This window comes from Macrobrachium nipponense, chromosome 22 (assembly GCF_015104395.2).
Source record: "Macrobrachium nipponense isolate FS-2020 chromosome 22, ASM1510439v2, whole genome shotgun sequence".
Classification (NCBI taxonomy): Eukaryota; Metazoa; Arthropoda; class Malacostraca; order Decapoda; family Palaemonidae; genus Macrobrachium; species Macrobrachium nipponense.
Genome location: NC_087213.1, coordinates 30,457,430 through 30,479,677, shown reverse-complemented (window position 1 = coordinate 30,479,677; position 22,248 = coordinate 30,457,430). Strand labels below are relative to the sequence as shown.

Below are 22,248 nucleotides of genomic sequence, written 5' to 3'. Positions count from 1 at the left end.
TACGACGTTCCAGATTGGCTGTTGATAAGCCAATCACAGGACTGGAAACTGTCTCTCGAGAGTTACGAGAAGTGGAACATACATCCAGCTTAAGTGAACTCTATCGAGAGACTAAGAGTTTCCAGCCCTTTGATTGGCTTATAAACAGCCAATCAGGAGCGTCGTAAGGGATTAGCCTAGCCATCAAATGCACGGTTAATGTGAATTTACTAAAGCGACCAGAGCATGGCTCTCGGTTGCACTAGACCCACATCCTACCGACCCAGAGTAACCTTAGAACAAGCTAGCAAGGGCGCGGCAGCCGACACCTATCATTACGCGCCGTCGTGTGTCCCGTCTTAATGACAGAGTGTCTCATGACACAAACATGTGTATGTCTCCCTTGAGTTTCCGATCACACTTCAGGGTATGACGTAATTTGTTGAAAAAGCACTGTGCAAAGGAGCAATGACACCGCAATATTTTATTTCGTTTTTAAGATAGCAACCAGATTTATTTATCAGAGTTTATGATACCAGTGAAATGTTGAAAAATCTAACTTTTATTTACATTAAAAACAAAAACATGATTTTGTTTTTTCTCCCCTACAACAACCCCACCAATTCTGGTGCGTACTCTTCCCTAAAATTACTTCAGTGCTCAGCAAGTTCCGCAAATTAATAAATGAATCCTCGTGAAGTTGCGGGAGAGGAGGGGGGCGAGGTTAAGGTTATCTACTTACAATTACACTTACTTCAACAAGAAATCTCTGCCGCAATTTGCCGTTTTACATCGGGTATATAGTGACCACATAATTAATATGCTCGCAACCAGTGTAGGTATCACGGTCTCCAACGATCTGATTCTGGTTTCGTGTCGAGATACGTAGCACACGTCCCTCTCCTTATTTACAGATTGATTCAGTTACCTATTTAAATATGAACTCGTGAATAACTCATTATTTCATCAGTCAGCTCTTCAACTTTTCCCAATGACTTGCTATTCTGTGGTATAACTTGCAGGCAAATATGCGGGCTGATAACATTCATCATAAATGGGGTTCCGAAACGCGCGTCCAAATCTGGAGCATCCTTAAAGGTGAGACCCTTAACCCACTTACCCTCTTCCGACTCCCTGCAATCCGGTGGCCATTTTCACTTCCTGTATCTTTCCTTTCTTTCGTTTCCTCTTTCCAGCATTCGCCTTACGTGGCTCCTTCTCATGAAGAAGAGATCAATACCAGTAATGAGATATGTGGAGCACTTACTCCACCCCTTCCCCTCTCCCTCTAACTAGTTTTCTTCTTTTTCAATGCAGCTCCCCATACAAATGGGCCATTCTCCTTCCTCTCGGCCATAAATATCCGTTTGCTTATCTCTAGATTTAAATTGTCATTCTCTTTCGGTTTGCCTGTTGTCTCCTTCATTCTCTCTCTAAACATACATACATAGCTAAATGTATTATAATTATATATATATATATATATATATATATATATATATATATATATATATATACATCGAACTACAAATGTCCTTTAATATCCAATTCGCTCTAACCGGAATTAATATATTTTCATGAATGTTAACCGAAGGGAATTTTTTTAGTGGAAAATAATTTCGTCCTCTCATGGGTTCGAACCAGCGCCCAGCGGACTGAGAAATCAGGACTTCAGTGATGTTATCGATTCGGCACACACACTCATATATACTGTATACAATATAAAATAAATCAAGTCGTTTACCCTAGCAGACAGTGGGTCCAGAAAAAGAACAACACAAAGTTTACTCTCAGATTCATACCTGAACTGCCGATTCGTGGCTGAACTCATTCGAAGTCAAACTCCCACATTTATGTCTACAAGTTCTTTATCGCTTCGCCATTAGTAAAGTATGTGGCACATATCATGCTTAACTGTACAACTAGATATGTATGTAATGATAACAGGCCATTTAGAACATTCATTGGTTAGAATAGGCGAAACGTAGCTATAAATAAATATACCATCTTCTTGCTGTAGTGTAACCTTTCCTCCGATTCATTTCAGAAGAACCAAGACGAACTCAATCCGAAAGACATCAACAGGCAAAATCAGTCCGAGTGACATCGTCCAAGGGATAATAACAAAATCCGGGACATCAACTGTGGGGGACATAGGACGAAGTGACAGCTAAGGAGAATTTAAGAGAACAAGGTAAGAGCCAGAGTAAAATAAGACCAAATTGCCTTCATCATGGAATAATAATATTAAATTACACCAAACAAACCGAAGAAAAATAAGACCAAGGGGTATCAACTAGGACATAACAAGCACCGAAGGAAAATAACACGAAAAGGCATCAATCAACTAAGGCATAAAAAGAAGTGAGGGGGAAAATAAGACCCAACATCAAGAGAACGGAAGGTGGTCAGTCCAGAGGGCACCATGGAACCGTTCACGTGGGGCATCATCGCTGTCGCCAGCTTTATTGTGGTGCAAATAGTCATTGTCATCAACACCGAGAAGAAACTTCCAGCTGTTTCTTCTTCTTCTCCTCCTTCTTCTACCCAGAAGAAAGCGCACGAGAAACAGGATTAGAAAGGAGCTTCTTTTGGAGAGCTGATTTCCGTCTGTCGAAGAACGGGATTACGTAGCGTAAAGCACCAGAATGAACGTACTATAAAAAGTCTCTCTCTCTCTCTCTCTCTCTCTCTCTCTCTCTCTCTCTCTCTCTCTCATTCTTTTTTATATTCAATCGGTCATTCAGCACATTTTCAACTACTTGTCATAAGATTTACATTTATAGACATTTTTTACAGGCTTGCATTTTGTATATGACTTCCACGTTATTGCCAACTTATGGAATGTGATACATTATGGCCAGAAGAAAATATGAAATAAGAAATATACACTCAAATACAAAGTATTAAAATAATTAGTGTTTCATTTCCATTGTTGTTTTAAGCATCCTTTTCGGTGCTTCATTTCCATTCTTTTTTATCAGTCTTTAATAATCCCGGTAATCATGATAGAAGCCTGCCATATTAACTTGTGATTTAAAGGCATGAAAAAGAAAATTTAACCAAATTTACTTGTGATTTAAAGGCATGAAAAAGAAAATTTAACAAAATTTACTTGTGATTTAAAGGCATGAAAAAGAAAATTTAACAATAATCCACGAAGAATTTTTGGCGATTAGCGAAAAACCCACGCACCTCACCCAAACGTCTCAAACTAAAAAGATATCCGTTGTTTTTCGTGGTTGTTCATTGCTTGTACTTGTACTTGAAAGGTGTTTTTTAAGTTGCATGGAACCAGTGGTTATTCAGCAACGGGACCAACGGCTTTACTTGACTTCCGAACCACGTCGAGAATGAACTTCTATCACCAGAAATACACATCTCTCACTCCTCAATGGAATGGCCGAGAATCGAACCCGCGACCACCGAGGTGGAACGTTAATACCATACCAACCACGCCGCTGAGGCGCTGTGGTTGTTCATTGCATTAATTCCTGAAGTACGTAGTACGTGATGCTGTGAGCGCAATGTCAGATAAAAAAAAACAACTTTGTATACTCTTCAACTTAACTATACACGTCTGTCCCAGTTTAAGATCTGGAAACTTGGGCAAGAGGGAGGGGGGGGGGGCGGTTTCTTGAGGATTGTCAGAGAGGGGTCCAGACGGTCGAGGAAGGAGAAAGGGTGTTTCCATGGTAACTGCTTTCAAGTCACTTGGGGTCGTTTTTCCCTCTTTTATTAGAGCTTCCCAAGATGCGTTTGCTCCAGAATTTTCAAGACATGGCAATAACGATAACGGGCTCTCTCTTGGGAGTTGGCTGGAACTGAGCATCAACAGCCCGTCCAACCCCACTTGGGGCCAACCGGAGACGCATTAAAATAGTTCGCTTTTTAGTGTTATGATTAACACCCGACCGTCCTTAAAAGGGCTTCACTATTTTCATGGTATTAATCTAATGTAATAATTAAGATATATATTAATGTAGGCATATAAAAAAGCTATGTGTACCGCATTCAAGAATAGGGCCTCTGTTCCAATACAAAATGCTCACGTAGTACAGGAAGAACGCGAGCTCTCAGGAGAACGGACTCCACCTGACCAAAATGGACAGAATTTTGACCTCACTATGAGAATACGGATATATCTATAATATACGAAGCTATAAGTAATAAAACTAGTACCCATGCATGCGGCAGGCAAGTAGGTTCTCAGCTTAAGATTTCACTCCCATAACTACATAGCTACCTAAAGGCTACTCTTACAGAAGAGAGAGAGAGAGAGAGAGAGAGAGTCCTTAGTAGAGCCATACACTCAAAATGAGGAGAATTACAACGGCTCTTTCAGACATCAGATGGCAACATGTTTTCAACTAATAGCTACAAGAATATAGAATGTAAAGAAAATGTTCAAGTAGTTATTAACTATTCACGTACATATTATTATCATTATGCACGTTAAGAAGGAACAATGCCGTCGTCTAGCTCGGGGTCAGCCTATCACCAGTGGCCCATATATAAGTGGGGAGAAATAACGTATTTGACTGCAGAGGTGCCCCCTTTCCAAGTAAAAGGCGGTAATTGGCACAGCCATAAGCATCTAATCACCTGTAAACTACTCCAAGTTAAATAATTACGATGAGCCGCCTGGGGAAGTATGACGCGGATTTCAAGCTCTTTGCAAATGAGGTTCATAAGCGAATCGACAGTTTAAGTACTAATGAAACCTTCGCTCCGAGGCATTTTTAAGCGGGTTTATATTTTACATTACAGTTTATGATATATATAATATATATATATATATAAGGAACCCATAAAAACACGAAAATCGTAGAAATTATACCATTATATTTTGGAGAAAACTGTCTCCCTCAACTGACAGGTAATGACTGAATGAATGAAGAGTTACAGAGCAGTGTGAACCTGTGTGTGTACGTTTCTGCGTGTGCGTGTGTGTAGTGTTAGTCTTGAAAACATGTAGTACCATACAATCTGAAAATAATTCAGAATGAATACAGGACCCTTGATCAATTCTCTTCGTATATGCAAACGTCCAAATTCTGTTGAAACGTTTCTATAAACAAATGGTCTAATGTAAACATAATGTAAGTGATAATAAACACTGCAATCCGGTTTACACACACACACACACAGACACACACCAACGAGTTGGTCGGTTTGCTGGGGCCAGGAGAACCAACCCTCCCGAGCGTATTATGGTCCAGATAGAGACTGCTTCTACATTTCAACTAATTTGCATCTATTATGAAGGCTGAGATGTTTAGATCTAACGGTTCTTCAGTACGGGGCAATAAGTACCTCGAATCCATTTATGTTTAACTTGCGTAGCGAGTAACGTCTATCTATCTAACCTCAAAACAAAAATAATGCATGATTGCTACTCTATTCAAGACTTTAAGGCTGACCTTGCCGCAAAAAAAAAGTAATAAACAGATGCAATTATGAGCATTACTTCACAAATTCTAGAACCTACGTCAAAAGGTTTAAATATAAAACTCGGCCACAACCCAACCCACGTGGATTCATCCTCTGCAATACGATACTGTTATCACGACTGATTGATTGACTTATGAAATCTAGTGTCAGGTCAACGGCAAAGATACAGAGATAAAAAAAAACATGCTTTTTAATATTCCTCTGTTCTATACAGCAATGAAAATATAACATATCAGAATTGCCCATTCCGAGCGAGAGGCAGGTTGTAGATGATCCACTTAGCATGCATGGGCGGCTCTATAGGGATGTGGCCAGGAGAGAAGGGAGGTAGGGAGGAAAGTAGACAAACCCTACTGAGAAAGGATGGAAGGACTACGGCAGGGAAGGAAATCTTTCCCTGTGACACCCGAGAGAGAGAGAGAGAGATAGTATTCCCTACCAAGGCTCCTCCTCTCCAACGCTCTCTCCCCCAACCACCCAGTAAACACGAGCACAACTCGGCGAATCCCTCCCACCGCTCTCTCTCTCTCTCTCTCTCTCTCTCTCTCTCTCTCTCTCTCTCCTGTCCTTGCTACCGCCGGCCTCAACTTCACGCGAACTCGGGAGAGATTTCATAATTATTATCGCTCCTTTTCTTGTTACTCTCGTCGCCATTAGCTTTCGGCGTGTCGTCATTATTTGAGAAACTGGGAAGAGGTGCAATGCTGCAACATTTTTTCATCCGATTTTTTTTTTTTTTTTACCTATTCAGAGCTGCGTGTAATTAACCTTGGCCCTGCATTGGAAGCGAAATCTGGCCTTTTATTATACAACCCCACACCCGTGTGTGTGTGAGTGTGTGTGTGTGTGTGTGTGTGTGTGTGTGTGTGTGTGTATATATATATATATATGTGTGTGATGTATATATAAAATATATATATATATATATATATATATATATATATATATATAGATATATATATATATATATATTAACATCATATACATGAGAGAGAGAGAGAGGGAGAGAGAGAGAGAGAAGAGAGAGAGACTACCATCTGGACCTGACTACTGTAACCACCTAAGGTCTCTAGTTGAATTTTAAGTTATATAATCTGTGCACTAATTGTTATAACTCTCAATGCATTTTTTTTCTCACCAATATTATTACTGTTATTACCAGTATTATGATTACTATCTTTTACGCTACCTCAGCTGTTTGGTGGATAAGTGCCGATTATTAATTTTTTTTTATCATGTCTCATGTATCTAGATTGTGTGTTACTGTCTGTATTTTGTATATTCTATGTATATGGCCCTGAGCTGAAATAAAGGATATTATTATTATTATTATTATTATTATTATTATTATTATTATAACCTATGATTGTACAAGACAAAGGTTGATAACTTGATACAGTGACAGTCTATTAATGTTACTGACCTCTCTCTCTCTCATCTACAAAAGCGAAAAAATAAAATTACTGCGAAATCACAGACAGAAAGAAGACAGCCGCTTTCAGTGTCGCGATATGAGGAATTCAACAACCCTAGGGAGAAAATATGTCCTCGGCCTAAGCATTCCAGAGGCCGTCGGCAAGGAAGTATCTAAGCGCGCTCAAAGCAAGAAATAGTAATAATAATATTAACATTATTATTATGAACAATAACAATAACAATTATTATTAATTTTATTTTTTTCTTTTCTTATAACTGATCTCCACCTTTCGTTCCTTTTACCGTTCCTCCTCCTATATTCTCTTACTTCCATCTTGCTTTCTATCCACTCCTGACAATTGATTTATGGTGCAACTGAGAGCTTTTCCGCCTGTTACACCTTTCAAACCTTTTACAGTCAATTTCTGTTTCAGCGCTGAATGGCCTCATAGGTCCCAGTGCTTGAGTTTTGGCCTAAATTCTATATTCAACTCAATGCAATCACTGATCTCTTCTTTCTGTATTTCCTATTATCTTCTTTTAGGTTTTCAAATGAACACCATATTTTTGGAACCTTGAATTTCAACTTGTTCCATATAAATTCAGTTTATGTTCTGAATAAAATAATAATAATAATAATAATAATAATAATAATAATAATAATAATAATTTCAGTACACGCAAGCCCTCTTCTCCGTCTATATCACTGCAGCCTCTACCGCCAGAAAAAAAGACAAGTATATCTAAGTTTAACAAAGACCTAGGGCCCGAAGGATCATATATTTTTACGTGGCTAGGAACGTGGCTAGGAACAAACTGGTTACCTAGCAACGGGACCTACAGCTTATTGTTGGATCCGAACCACACTATATTGAGAAATGAATTAATTTTCTAATTATCCGAAATAAATTTCTCTGACTCCACGATATGATCATTATTATTATGTGAATGAAGTACACCCTCTCTTAGCCATGTCGTGCTAAAAAAGATGGTTGCATCATGCAAATTGATCTAATATTTCCCTTATCACTCGAGAAGGCTCTATAAGACTAAACAGTAGCTATATATTATTATTATTATTATTATTATTATTATTATTATTATTATATAAGCACCGTGGACGTTGTAGGCTTGTTCCATTAAACCTGCCCGTGTCGAGGTAAACATTTAATTTTATCTGGTGGTCAGTCGCTAGCAGAGGAATGTAACGATAATAAAAGCAGCCAAGACAATTTTGTTGTTCGTTAAACAATACACCATCACATCATTCATTTCTTTCAAAGCAGGTGTTTAATTCATAGGCTGTATGAAATTTCTTCCTTCAACATCCAACTACAACACATTTTTCTGACGTCCCATTTCTTCGCTATTAAATATCCGTTACGACCAACTTATAAGTGAAACATACAGATGATTAAACTTCTTCGCAGTTACATTGTTTAATTTACTTTATTCGTCTCCATGCCGATCACCATATCATAACTATGCACAAACATCATATACAACTTGGATATAAAACCAGAGAGAGAGAGAGAGAGAGAGAGAGAGAGAGAGAGAGAGAGAGATTTGCTAAGAAAACTGTAAACATCATAAAACAATCAAGGGAAACTGTTTCAGAACTGACTCGAAGAAAGATGACCAGTGAGAAAAACGGGAGGGAATTGTGGAAAACAAAGTGATTGAGCCTTGTAAAAATAAGCAATGGGAAGCGCTGTAGGGAAGGAGGATTTGCTCTGGGGAGGGGATAGGAAAGGAGGCGAGGGGAGGGAAGAGGAGGAGGGGGTGGGGTGAGGAAAGACCTTAATCAAGGGACAAGGGAGGGACTGTCCATATCGGACCTCAAGGGAGGAAAGATGGAGAGGGGATGTTTTCCTCCTACTTCCCCCGGGCACCAAAACCACCCCGCGTCTCGTCGGCTCAGGAGCATCGTCGAGTTGCTTTCAACAAAATAAGAAGGTTAACTAATACAATCTTCCTCGGGCTAACCTCAGCATTTTCACCATGGCAGGGCCAAATTCCATTAGAGAAAGAGAATGTGGTGCTATTTTGGCTTGTTATCTATGCGTCATTTATTCGGAGGTGCTAGTACTAAACATGGCCAAAGCTCCTTGGGACGCCGTATTTAGTAGTACTAGCCCCTCGAGGCTCACAGTACACCCATTTCTATAATGTATGGTCATATTAATAAACGATAGCTATGTGAGGCCGTCTACTTTATATTTACCATACGGTGTTTAGTACTAGCACCCAGGAGTGGATGACGCGTAGATAACAAAAGCCAAAGCAGCACCGAGAACTTCCTCATCCATTTCCTCTGAGATTTCGACGCCTTTAGCGGATAGAAAGCTAAAAGGTCACTGTGGCCAATATAACACTTACAACAGATGGGCGTGACCAAGATAATTAAGTAAATAAAGATAAAAATGTTTTGAAATGTAACAGCCCACGTGCATTACTCTCGGATACGTTAAGTAACCGCCGGGCAGTCTTGGACCATGGTCTGTCCAAGTGTACTGTCGGTATAAAGAGCGGTACTGGAATATTGGAAAGGGCAAATCCCGGAGCTATTCTTACATTGTGTTACCTTTAAAAACAAGAATCTGGACCTTCCTGTGAATATTTTCAATTTATGACGGCTTGCCTAAAATCTATCGAGTCCTACGGATGAACTAATAATGTGACTAAATAAGGCGATATCATTTTCTCACACACAAACACATAAAATGCAACCACCGAATTTCGTAGACTTCGACGGAGGTAAGCGACCTGTAAAACATCAAAACATCATATCGTGATGTTCCATATTTGACTCCACCGTCTGGAGTGGGGCTCTTCAGCGAGAGGCCATAAGGACTTTTTACGACTGAACCAGAGCTCCCTTTCTCCTCCAGGTCTAGACAACTCAAAGAGCATAATCTAATTTCAATCTTCCTGTCTATAAATATAGCGATAAAGAAGAAGAGGGAGGGAGAGAGGTGGTAATAGGACTTGACAACAAAATACACCGTGAGAACTGAATTGAATTTACTTGAATGTAGAATTTAGGACAAAGGGTAAGCACTGGGACCTACGAGTTCATTCAGCGTTGAAAAGGGAGATTGACAAGTGAAAGGTTTGAAAGGTGCAACAGGAGGAAAACCTCAAAGCAGTTGCACTATGACTCAATGGTTAGATGGTGGAAAGTAAGATGGAAAAAAGAGAATACGGAAGGAGGCACAGTTAAAGAAACGAAATGGGGTGCAACCAGAGGCCGAAGGCACGCTGCAAATGACACATAAGAGATAGGCTTACTTCACCATAATCAGACCCTTCTTCATTATTTTTTATAAATGATGGCATATTACTCATTACCCACTGGCCTTTTCACTTCTACATGCCCAACGACCTCGATTGAACCTCATGTACCTAATCCACGGTTTAGGTTTAGGTCAACAAGGTTCCACAAGGTCCCAAGGGCTTTGGTCATAATTGTTTCCGTCCTCGCCATCTTGCTTGCGAAGAGAGAGAGAGAGAGAGAGAGAGAGAGAGAGAGAGAGAGAGAGAGAGAGAGAGAGAGAGAGAGAGAGACTGGAAAATAAGTATGCATTCACTTTGACTGGCATAGTCTATCATTTTTTCAGTCTTCAAACTAAGGAAGCCAGCAAGTCTCTCAATGGTGACAAATTGCATTTCTGCGCCTTAATGAATAGCACCCAACATAAATATACTTATTACTTTCACCCATCAAAGGCTTCAATTCTTATGGAAATTTCGCTATCGCAAGAATGTTAAGGGGGGAGTGAACGCATAAACATTATTTAACCTACTTGTACATTGCGTTCAGGAAGTGTCAAGTTAGTTTTATTTTAATGAAACCACTAATAACAGGGTCAACCAATCATCTGACTTGAAGTCTATAGTCTAGCTACGAAAGGTTGAGACTTTACTATCATTATATACAATATTTTGAAGTGAATATTAAAAAAAAATGTACAGCAAAATCCTAGTATCATCGTTTTGATATTTGCGTTTAGCTTTTGTACTGACGAATGGAGGGAGGTGAACCATGGTCACTTTAATTATCCATACACGAGGAAATGGCAGCACCGCTCAAATAAAACGCAAATCCACCACATTATCACCATTTTCCCTGAAATGTTTGAACGGGATTCAGGAAAAGATGGCAAATTGTTAATCGCTTTCGTTCGTGCCTCAGGCTGCACAGTTTCCCTGCTACAGGCTAATCTTCAGCTTAGCTGTTATGGGGATGTTTTTACAATTTTTCAGCCATGGGGGGTACTATAGTAGATTCACATCAACCGTGCATTTGATGTCTAGGCCAGTTCCTTTCGACGCTCCTGATTGGCTGGAAACTCTCCGTCTCTCTCGAAAGTTCACACGGGCAGGATCTAAATTATATTGCATCTCTCCTGAGGGATAAGTCTTTCAAAAGTACCCCTCAGGAGAAATGTAACATACACCCTACCTATGTCAACTCTCTCGAGAGACAGAGTTTCCAGCACTGCATTGCTTTCTCAGCAGCCAACCAAGAGCGTCGTAAGGGACTGGCCTAGACATCAAATGCACGGTTGATGTGATTCTACTATAACTCCTTTGTCTTCTCCGACTGTGCATTAAATTTTAAGCGTTAGCTTCGCTATTTGGTAGGATGTCCGGCTGGAGAAGTCTGTCCAATTGTAATTCACTCGTCTTGACAGTTGCCTCTACTTTCGGTTTTTTCTTTTTTTTTTAAAGAGAGAGAGAGAGAGAGAGAGAGAGAGAGAGAGAGAGAGAGAGAGAGAGAGAGAGAGAGAGAGAGAGAGAGATGGCGTTTGGACACGCTTCATGACAATGCTCACTGGAATTTCTTCAACATTCACGGCTCATTCTTCACAGTTGGAAGAATTCGGTATTTTCAAATGGAGAATTAGGTATATTCAACACTGAACTTTTCTAATTTTGCTGTCAGGTTAACGCAGTTTTTTTCTTACCTTTCTTAACTGCTGAATCAGCATATTTTCTCTTTTCTAGTGACGGTTTTAAGTTTTTATTTTTTAAGTCTCTTTTGACGACTACCCTGCTTTTAGAAAACATGGCAAAACCAGTCAGAAAGGTAAAGAGATCATCTACAATCATAACTGCTGTTGGCAAGATAAACAGCAATGGGGGACAATCCATAAAGTCTTCTTAAGTCCAAAAGACCTGTTGCATGTCAATAACGAATGCAACTTTCATGAACTGGTATAATTTACAAAGATGATTAGCAAATAATCTTCCAAAACAGACTTTTTTTAACGGGTCATACCAACAGACGATACCACCACCAACAGAGAATAGATGTAATTCAATTTATTAGTATAAAAATCATTCTGCCTCAGTTCCATGGCCACTTCCGTTATCAAGGCACATACTATTTCAAAACAGAGGGTCAAGAATTGACACTTATGATATTGTACTTGTTTGTTTGTATGATGTTTGTACGCTGCATGGAATCAGTGGTTATTCAGCAACGGGACCAACGGCTTTACGTGACTTCCGAACCACGTCGAGAGTGAAGTTCTATAACCAGAAATACACATCACTCACACCTAAATGGGATGCCCGAGAATCGAACTCGCGGTCACAGAGATGGTCCGCCTACACCATACCGACCACGCCATTGAGGCGCTTTATATGATATCGTACTAAACCGGGGTAGGCCAAGAGTCTGTCTGTGGGGGGTATGCGCTCCCCACGGGTCTCGCATGAATGTGGAAGCCGACCTTCGATGTGGTTTAGCAACAAAACCTGCTCCTCGGCTGACTAGGCTAGTTGATGAAAAACAGTTTCAGCAATCTCATTGACTTCCTTTGCAGCTGATGTATTAATAATGGATTTCGTTTTTGCCGCTCAGTACCATAACTTTGAAAATTTATTGCATAGCCCCAGGTAAACAATTATAAAAAAATTATCTTTATTTTTTATGGAATTCTTTGTGCTTACAATATTACTGGTTATGTCAGAATAGTTATGTAGTTACTTTCTTAAGTACAGTACTTGTAACTATACACAAAGGAATGTTTTACTTTGTTTTGTTTTCCACTTTATACAAAGTGAAGAGGGTACATGGCTGACATTAAAAATACCCGAAAGGGTACGTCGGGAAAACAAGGTCAAAAACCCTTTGCACTATTCTTCCACTACACCGCCTTCAGCGCCATTCAAGTGGTCAGCGTATTACCAAGAAGCATTTATTTATATGAAAAGGACACGCTGCAATTGTACGTTTCGGAAACATCTCTATATAAATGAATGAACACATACATACTACTAGAATTTGGTGAAAATGCCTCTTCAACAATCTAGAAATAAGAGAATTAAAAAACACAAGAATTAAAAAGGAAAATTCACTCACGTAAATGCTAATTATCTTCTGATAATTTACATAAACGGAAGCATTTTTAACACTTCCTCCTCGAAGAACATTTGCACACAACAACTAAATAGTAAAATTAATAGCTGGACAAACATTCATTCAGAAAATTAACAGACAAAAAATTATTTGATATTCTCTCTCTCTCTTCTGTCATTTTTTTTTTATTTGATTTGATTTATATAGATTTTTGGCATTCTGCCAAGCACTGGGTCAACTAAGGCCATCCAGTGATGAAACTGAAGTGGCAGTATAAGGTTTGAAAGGTGTCACAGGAGGAAAACCTCGCAGTTGCACTATGAAACAAATGTTAGAGAGGGTGGACAGTAAGATGGAAGAAAGAGAACATGAACGGAGGTACAGTATAAGGAATGAAAGTGGTTGCAGCTAGAGCCCGAAGGGATGCTGCAAAGAACCTTAACGAATACCTAAATTGCACAGAATGAAGGGCACTTCTGTTATTTTTGATCAGGTACAAAGTAATAATAATAATAATAATAATAATAATAATAATAATAATAATAATAATAATAATAATAATAATAATTTCAGGTACTATTGATGAAGTCTTATTACACACAAACATGGAATATTATTGGGCAAAGAGGTAACACTACTTTTGTGAAGATTCCTTACCTGTGGTGACTGTGGAGTCATACTGGTGGCTACTGCATGGGGCGAATGGGCCGGCTGCGGTCCCTGCTGCATAACCTGGGTCATCGTTGCTTGGGGCACCGCCTGCTGCTGACCGACCTGGAACGGCACAGTGAACCACGACTCAATCATCAGGAATACTGGAGTATTGGGGGGTTAGTCCCTCTAACAAAATAAGGACAATCCCGCGCACGACGTCGCTGGTTGCTTCTGGTCGGGGTTACGATAAACGAGACGTCTCATCAGTCATCACTCAGTCAGTACTTGACCTTACCGGAGTGAAGAACAAGGAAGCTCTCTTGACCCATTTTTTCCTTTGCAAAGCAAATGGCAACAAAAAAGATATATTGAAGGGTTATTTATATCCTTTAGCTCAGCAGCACCTGGAGATTAACGGGGACCTCTCGCATATAATTTCGTGAAAGAGAGAGAGAGAATGCGTGTGTGTGTGTGTGGGTGTGTAGTGTGTGGGGTGGGGGTGGGGGGTGGGGGGGGGCATATGCCATAGTGAACCTAAATTTCCTTGTCTACCTGGTTTTCTTCTGTAACCTTCCGATCAACCAGCAACGTCACAAAGATGCGCAGTAACTACAGGACAGACTAACCCTGTACTCTATTAACTCTGTCAATCATATAGGATGGAACAAAGAAGTGTAATTCTAGAAATAGCAGACACTGGTTGGGTCTGAGGAGCTGGTAAGTAATAAGGAAATGGACTCAGTTATTATCAGACAGGCGAAGTTAATTCGAGAAGTGTTGTTTGCGTTTGAAATGACTAACGAGTCAGTCTTGGGCTTAGTCTGGCTTACTCTGAACTGCCTTTTCAAAAACCTTTATGCTGCTTTTGTTCCCATCAATGTACAAGTTATAATAGTGAAGAACGTAACCTCCTCTACACAAGACGAAGTCTGCCATTCAACTTACCAAACACATAATAATACTGAAAAAATATTTGTTTGGGAGACTCATGTAACCAATTGTGCAAATTTATATAAAATATTTCTTACAAAATTGCAAAATTTAATTGTGTACCAATGAAAATAAAAACGCGTCTAAAGATACGAAAAATAAGGAAACGAAGGCAGCAAAAGCGAAAGGGGAATAAGCTAATGATCGCCGCAGAATTCGTCCTAACCTTGACTTTTCCCAATTCTGCCTTTATAGAGCATACGTATACTGTGCAAAGACTATATTGTACATGAGATTTCTATGTAAAAATGTGTATATATATGGATGTATAAATTTACAATAAAAAGAAAAAAAAGTTCACTGTAACCAACATTGTCTATCGGAATTAGTACTCATAATTAAAACGTATTTACAAAAAAAAGAAAAAAAAATTGCTTTTATCTGGTACTGAATGACATTAAAAAGACTAATAAAATAAAATAAGAAAATCATTTCCTGTTTGAAAAACACAATTAATCCCAGACTTAGGTGTCTTCGGGCAAAGCTCCTTATTCAAAAGGCCTGAAGAACCTACCACATTAGTAACATTATGCTACACCTTACATTATAATAATGGCTGGGATCTTTCCTTGATAGTGACTACCAAGGGATTTGAGGGTCGTTATCTAGGACTAATATTCCTTGGGGTCATTTTATCTTTACAATATTTAGTCTTTTGTTTATGTTTTTTACGGTCATCCCCACCGGGATTGTACTAAGCACGCTGGAAAGGTGGATACATACCGGGTTAAAAACCCTTGGGGTCACCATCCAGGAAAGATCCAATGGCTGTAATAGGATGATCCTCATACTTTGTATCGTTAAAGCATAGTATATACATATACATACATATATATATATATATATATATATATAATTATTACACACACATATATATAATGTATATATAATATACGTACATTTATATAAATCAGAATGGTATAATATTGTCTTGAAAAATAGTGGGTTCGCTAATCTTAACATGATAAGAGCAGAGGCCAATGGGATGGGCAACCCAATGCCCTTTACAATTAGGCCAGAAGTAACTGACAGTGACCCCCCCCCCCCCCAAACACACACACACACACACACTCTTACCTGTGGCGAGCCCTGAGGCACTATGGGCTGAGCCGTGGCAGCGGCCTGCATAGGGACCAAGGTCGTGATCGTATGCTGTGGATGAATGGGAGTTGGAGGTGGCTGTGGAGGAGGAGGCTGCTCCTGCTGTGTCTGTTGTTGTTGCTGCTGCTGCGGCTGCTGTTGCTGCTGCGACTGTTCCTGTGGCTGTTGAGTATGATCCTGAGACGGCTCCTTGATCTCACTCATCATCTAGTCACCGCAACACACCTGCCAAAGAGGACCGACGCAAATTAGTCACCATGCAATGGAGGGGACCATAGAATCTTCCTGAAAATAATTTCATTATGTTTCCCAAACTCAAATTTCTAGTTGATATTTCATTAATCTAACCTAGGGACATAGCAACAACAACAACAAAAAAAAAAAAAAAAAAAAAAAAAAAAAAAAAAAAAAAAAAAAAAAAAAAAAGACGGGGCTGGAGCAATACTATAGTAGATTCACATCAACTGTGCATTTGATGTCTAGGCCTGTCCCTTACAACGCTCCTGATTGGCTGTTGATAAGCCAGTCACAGGGCTTGAAACTGTCAGTCTCTCGAGAGAGTTCACATCGGCAGGATCTATATTCCACCTCTCCTGGGGATATGTCTTTCAGGAGAGGTGGAACATAGATCCTGTTTATGTGAACTCTCTCGAGAGACAGAGTTTCCAGCCCTGTGATTGGCTTATCAACAGCCAATCAGGAGCGTCGTAAGGGACTCAGTGTTCTGACAAATAGAAGACGCCGACTTTTAAACACTAATCGCCAACCCTGAAACGTAAACAATTGCAGTCGATGTTTAGGTCAGCAGAAAAACAAGGAACCGAAGGCCATTACGGCAAATGTTTGTCCAAATACATTGCCTCTCTTTCACGAACTTTGGTATAAATTCACGCTGACGCTGCTGCTTCATCGATCAATATTTTGCTAGGTAAAATTACAAACACGAAATTCTCCAATGGCGCAATTATGAAAAGTGTTATACATACACATTTACTTAAGTATGTTTTTGTGGTGTCAGAGCAATAACCCAAAATTGAAAATAATAAATAACTTTACATAGCCTGTACAATTACACATTTTTTTTATAATCAGAACGAGAACAAAGCTTAATATTCTCAAAAAGAATATTCCTTAGAGTAATGATAACTGCAGAGACATGCAGAAAATGAAATGACATAAGAATATACTCTTTTTTGTTGTTGGGAAAAACTCTCTATGGCGAGTATATATAATGTTCTAAGAGGTCTACAATAATAAAAAGTTGCGAGTTCGTGTATAATTTAAAAACCCTTTACAAAGCTTTCGAACCCTTCCCTGGGTTCATCATCATTCTAAACTAATGATTAGGCACACCATGTACTGAGGTGTACAAGGTGTGCCTAATCATTCGTTTGGACTGAAGATGAACCCAGGGAAGGGTTCGAAAGCCAAATTTGTAAAGGGTTTTTAAATTTCTAAATTATACACGAACTCGCAACATTTTTTATTATTGTGGACACCTCTTAGAGCAATATACTCTTTGCATACATTACAGCATTAACTTGAACGGCAAGAGTTAGAGGGGTCTGTAAAAGCAAATATATATAAAAGGAATCACCAAACTCCAATTTCAGCAGCGAGGAGTCGGACTGTAGTTCTTCAAATCTAGCGACAGGAAGCGAACAGCTGCGATACCAACTAACACAAAATCAACGGAAACGAAAAAGGCGACTTTTCTCGTTAACATCGGAAGCGACGTTAACGGTGAAATTACGAATCGATAAAACGACTTACCAATTCGTAATTACAGAGAAAGGATCCTCTACAATAAGAGATGTGTTCGGCCATGCTGTTCTCTGAAATGTGCACCAACAGCCACTTATGAGAAGATTTTCTTTTCGTTCTTACCCTAAACTCTGACGTAAATTCATAATCTTTCTCCAAGTTTGTTTCTATATCACGGCCGCCTGTTTCCATGATGTGATATAGGAGAACCAAGCCAAATGGATTTTTACTTTGTATTGTGGAATATCACATTCAGGCCAAAAGCCAAGCACTAGACCTATGAGGGACTTCAGGGCTGAGACGGAAATTTACAGCACAAAAAGTTTGAAGGGTTTAACAGGAGAAAAACCTAGCAGCTGCACTAAAAAATAACTGTTGAGAGTGAGTCCCAGATGGACTAAAGAGAATATCAACGGAGGTATAGTAAAAGGAATAAAAGGGGGTTGCAGCTAGACGCTGAAGGGACGTTGCAAAGACCCTTAGGTAATGCCTACAGTGCACCACGTGAGATGTACTGGCGGCATTACCACCCCCTACGGAGACCTTGTACTGTGCAAGGCTTTCCTGCATTGAGATGAAGTGGCGATCTTCTTTCTCCTTGTCTTCGTTGGTGGTCAAGCAACACCAGCCAAAGCCATCTGCCACAAGGACTCAAAATTCCGCCCTTGTGGTAGTTTCCCTTTGTTCTTCAAATTTCGCTGCTATGTCCACTTCGCTTTATTCTTAGGATTTTCCACCATACCTCATCTACAGTCCAGGACATCAAACAGCCGACGAGTCGGTTTTAGGAACAAAACTCTCATCCATGATTTCCTGTACTTTTAACAATAACCAGATTCCCAAAAAGGAATAGATCAAAAGGAATCGAATGGCGTAGTTTATTCCTCGGCCTGAAAACTTAAGCTGCGCCCATTTTGCAGGAGCTACGATATTGATGAGAAAACACTAAAAGGAAATTATAAAATATAAGGGGCAACTTATTTAGAAAACGTACACGGGCCCGCCAGAGAGCGAATCATCCCTATGGAGTGCTGGACATAAAACCAAACAAATGTACTCTCCCGAATCGGTTATAATCACGAACAAGAAAACGATCCACGTCAAAGACCTCGTAATCATCGTCTCCGAAGGCCTAACGAGAAAAGCTCACGTAGACAATAATAACAAATAACGTTGAGTGCGAACACCTAGCGATGTCCTCCATCAGACCAATTACGAAGAATTATGGAGGGGTGGACCCTTTGGCTCCACAAGATCACTTTGTTGGCACGTGGGAATCAATATTCTGATTACTTACCGCGGTAATCAACGCAAAGTGTACTGCAGTAAGCCCGTGGAAGATCGTTACAGTGCGTAGATATATTCCATTCATTCACATCTAAATTCCGCCATACAACAGCTCAGTGGTCTGGTAAAACTAAGATATACTTAACTTCTCCGCCATAATAAGGAAATTTACGACTGAATCCAAGATGTTCTTAGTCGTTTAAAGGGAACGTGTTAGGTACAAAAAGAGCATGAAAATACAAAACGTTCAGCGCAGACATGAACGGCATAGCATAACATTTTAAAAAACTAAGGGGCTCGTGTCATATAAAATTTTCCAAGAACTAAAAGGTCCTTGTTCCAAATTTGGAACCACACCCTTCATAAACTTGGAAGCGATCCTTAACCTTTCTGAATCCCGGATGAGAAATCGTAATCTGGTGGAGATGATATTTACGCACCCGACCTCATCTACCAACAAACCTCTCAACGCCTCTCAGCCGGCATGACTCAAACGGTAATGACAGCTATTGGAATTGAATAGAGAGGAATGTAGAATTTAAGCCGAAGGCCAAGAGCTGGGACCTATGAAGTCATTCAGCGTTGAATCTGACATTATAAAATTAAGAAGGTTTGAAAGGCGTAACAGGAGGAAAACTTCGCAGTTGCGCTATGAATCAACTGTTAGAGAGGTTGGAAAGTCACATATAAGAAAGAGAATATGAACGGAGGTGCAGTAAAAGGTACGAAAGAAGTTGCAGCTAAGGGCCGAACGGACACTGCAAAGTCCCTGAAGTAATGCCTGCAGTGCACCACCACTGAGATGCACTGACGGCTCTAACCCCCTGCGGAAAATAACACCCATCGACCAGTGACTGGATCTCGTCCTCTCCGAGAAACAATATAATAACAAACTGACCCTTTCTTCGATCCCAGCACAGGATAGGTACAACAAAGTCAATTGCAAAGTCAAGAGCTGACAACATCGCTTTCAGTGACCAATTAAAATTTTGTTCTAATTTCCTCATACAGAGGCCTCGTGGAGTCACTCTCTCTCTAGATTGGAACATTTGTGAATTATTATTATTGTTACTATGGCAGCAGCAGTAGTAGTAGTTAAACGAGATTGCCAGTAGCATTACTATAATCTCGTCTTTGTTCACAAAAAAAGGAAAAAGGTGAAAACTGGAGCAATGTCATTCAAAAGAAGTCGGAGGAACCTAAACTAGAAGACATAAATGAAAATGGATAAAAATACATGGACCTTTTGCCCTGTGTACATTATGCCATGCGGGGCACTCTGGTAAGCAGTGCCATCCTACGGGGGAAACAATTTTGAGGGTACTATTCTAAACGTACTCTCTCACTCTCTCTCGCTCTCTGCTGGACTAATAAGTCTTTGAGACATCCTAATCCTTGTAACTCCTTGTAACTCTTTCTGACTCCATTACGATTAAGCTGAACACCAAGACTTGAAGTGACTTCTTAATTAACTCGTATAGCAGCAACACTATTGGCATCATGTAGTATTCCAATTCAGATTCGGGTAAATAACCTTACGACATATCAGTGATTGAGAGATTTCACAAAATGCCAGAAACTGTCGTCATATAGCGTTAAATTTGAAAGAGAGAGAGAGAGAGAGAGAGAGAGAGAGAGAGAGAGAGAGAGTCCTATGAACATCTTATGAATGGTTTCTTTTTGCTGTGTTAAGGGTTACCTTCGTCGAGGACCACTCGTTTTGATGTTATTCATTGTGACGTGTCTCTCTCTCTCTCTCTCTCTCTCTCTCTCTGCTGCGGTGCACAGCAGTCAACAACTTGGTATACTGATAGATAACTGATTACGGAAAATTTCCATTCGCCCGTCTTTGTCAGGTTCGAGACTCGTACACGGGAATCTCCACAGCTGTCAACTTTGACGCTCTACCACCAAGCTACGAGGCCAGGCAGAGAGAGAGAGAGAGAGAGAGAGAGCGAGGAGAGAGAGAGAGAGAGAGAGAGAGAGAGAGAGAGAATGCAATAATAAATCCCCTCGGGAAAGAAATTCGAAGACAAAAACGAGCAAATCGTGACAGAACTCTCACCGAACAAGAGCCTGCTATCGCCATCCCTATGGTGCCTACAAAGTCTCCTCCCAATCCCCCCCCCCCCCCTCCAGCTCTACTCAACCCACCCCCTGTCTCAACCAGACCAAATTGGCCGCCTACTTCCCACCCTCTGCAGCCTCCTCCTCCTCCTTCTCCTCCTACTACACCAGCTCCTTCCTCACCACGCTCAGACTTCGCCCACCGACCACGCTGACACAATACACAACATCTTAAAATAGCGTTGATTTTCTCTACATGAAGGAGGTACGTGACAAAAAAAAGTGTATGGAATGGAAATTTCAAAGAGTAATTCCTGCGTCCCACCTGACACCCAATTCCGCTCACTGCTTTATTTAGCGTAATTAGCAAGTTACCAATTCAACCATATATACCTTTCCTAATGACACCACACCAGTTCACACACACACAACTGACTTTTTTTCTTTTCTTTTTACGTTATAAAATGCTGACCCCAAGATTTTGTAGTCATTTCCAAATATTCACAGGAACCTTGCTTGGACAAAATGTATAATGATTCCTTCTCTTTCTATCAAGAAAACTACAACTCACTCCTGATTCCTGAAGATGATGCTTCTTCAGTTCTTCGGGTATTCCCTCTGGAATGTGGGGGAAAATATGGAAAAGTGACCCTATTCGCGACGTTTGACGATCTATATTAACATACCATCCTATATCTAGTCTTTCTTGTAGTTTGTCAGAGCTCAAGGTTCTACACCAGACCTCTTACTCTTTTACACCTTTAAGCAAGAGCCCGTGTTGGCATAAGGCCAAGTCAATCTAAGCCCACCACCACCAACCCCTTCGCCGACAGACACTATTCTACAACAGCTTCTTTGCCCAGCTCATTAAAAGGGACTAACCATCAAACACCACTAATTAATCCTCCCGAGAACCGAGGCGACTATAGTCTGCTTTATTTTTTTAGCTCCTCCGAAAACCACTTTTAAACGTACAGTAACAAAAACCCTTTATTTAATTTCAGAACTACAGAACTCTACAGGAAGCAGTCATCTTTCTTAGTTAATTTAAAATAAAAGATTCAGCCTAAACATCACTAACGATGAAAACACAAACAACTTCTTTTGATACGATGCGGATATACCTATATAAAGCAATATCGTTCTTACTGTCAAGAACCAAGTGT

The 22,248-nt window shown here is 40.0% G+C and overlaps 1 protein-coding gene across 7 annotated transcripts in view; it reads right to left on the bottom strand.

Moving 5' to 3' along the window:
* LOC135198569 (polyhomeotic-proximal chromatin protein-like) overlaps window positions 1-22,248 on the bottom strand; it is a 97,144-nt gene that overhangs the window by 23,165 nt on the left and 51,731 nt on the right. For all 7 annotated transcript variants that reach the window (XM_064226280.1, XM_064226282.1, XM_064226279.1 and 4 more), the window contains 2 exons: window positions 15,941-16,189; window positions 13,877-13,993 (listed from right to left, as the gene is read on the bottom strand). In XM_064226280.1, the coding sequence (XP_064082350.1) occupies window positions 13,877-13,993; window positions 15,941-16,171 (348 nt within the window). In that variant the 5' untranslated portion in view covers window positions 16,172-16,189. The remainder of the gene's footprint in view (window positions 1-13,876; window positions 13,994-15,940; window positions 16,190-22,248) is intronic.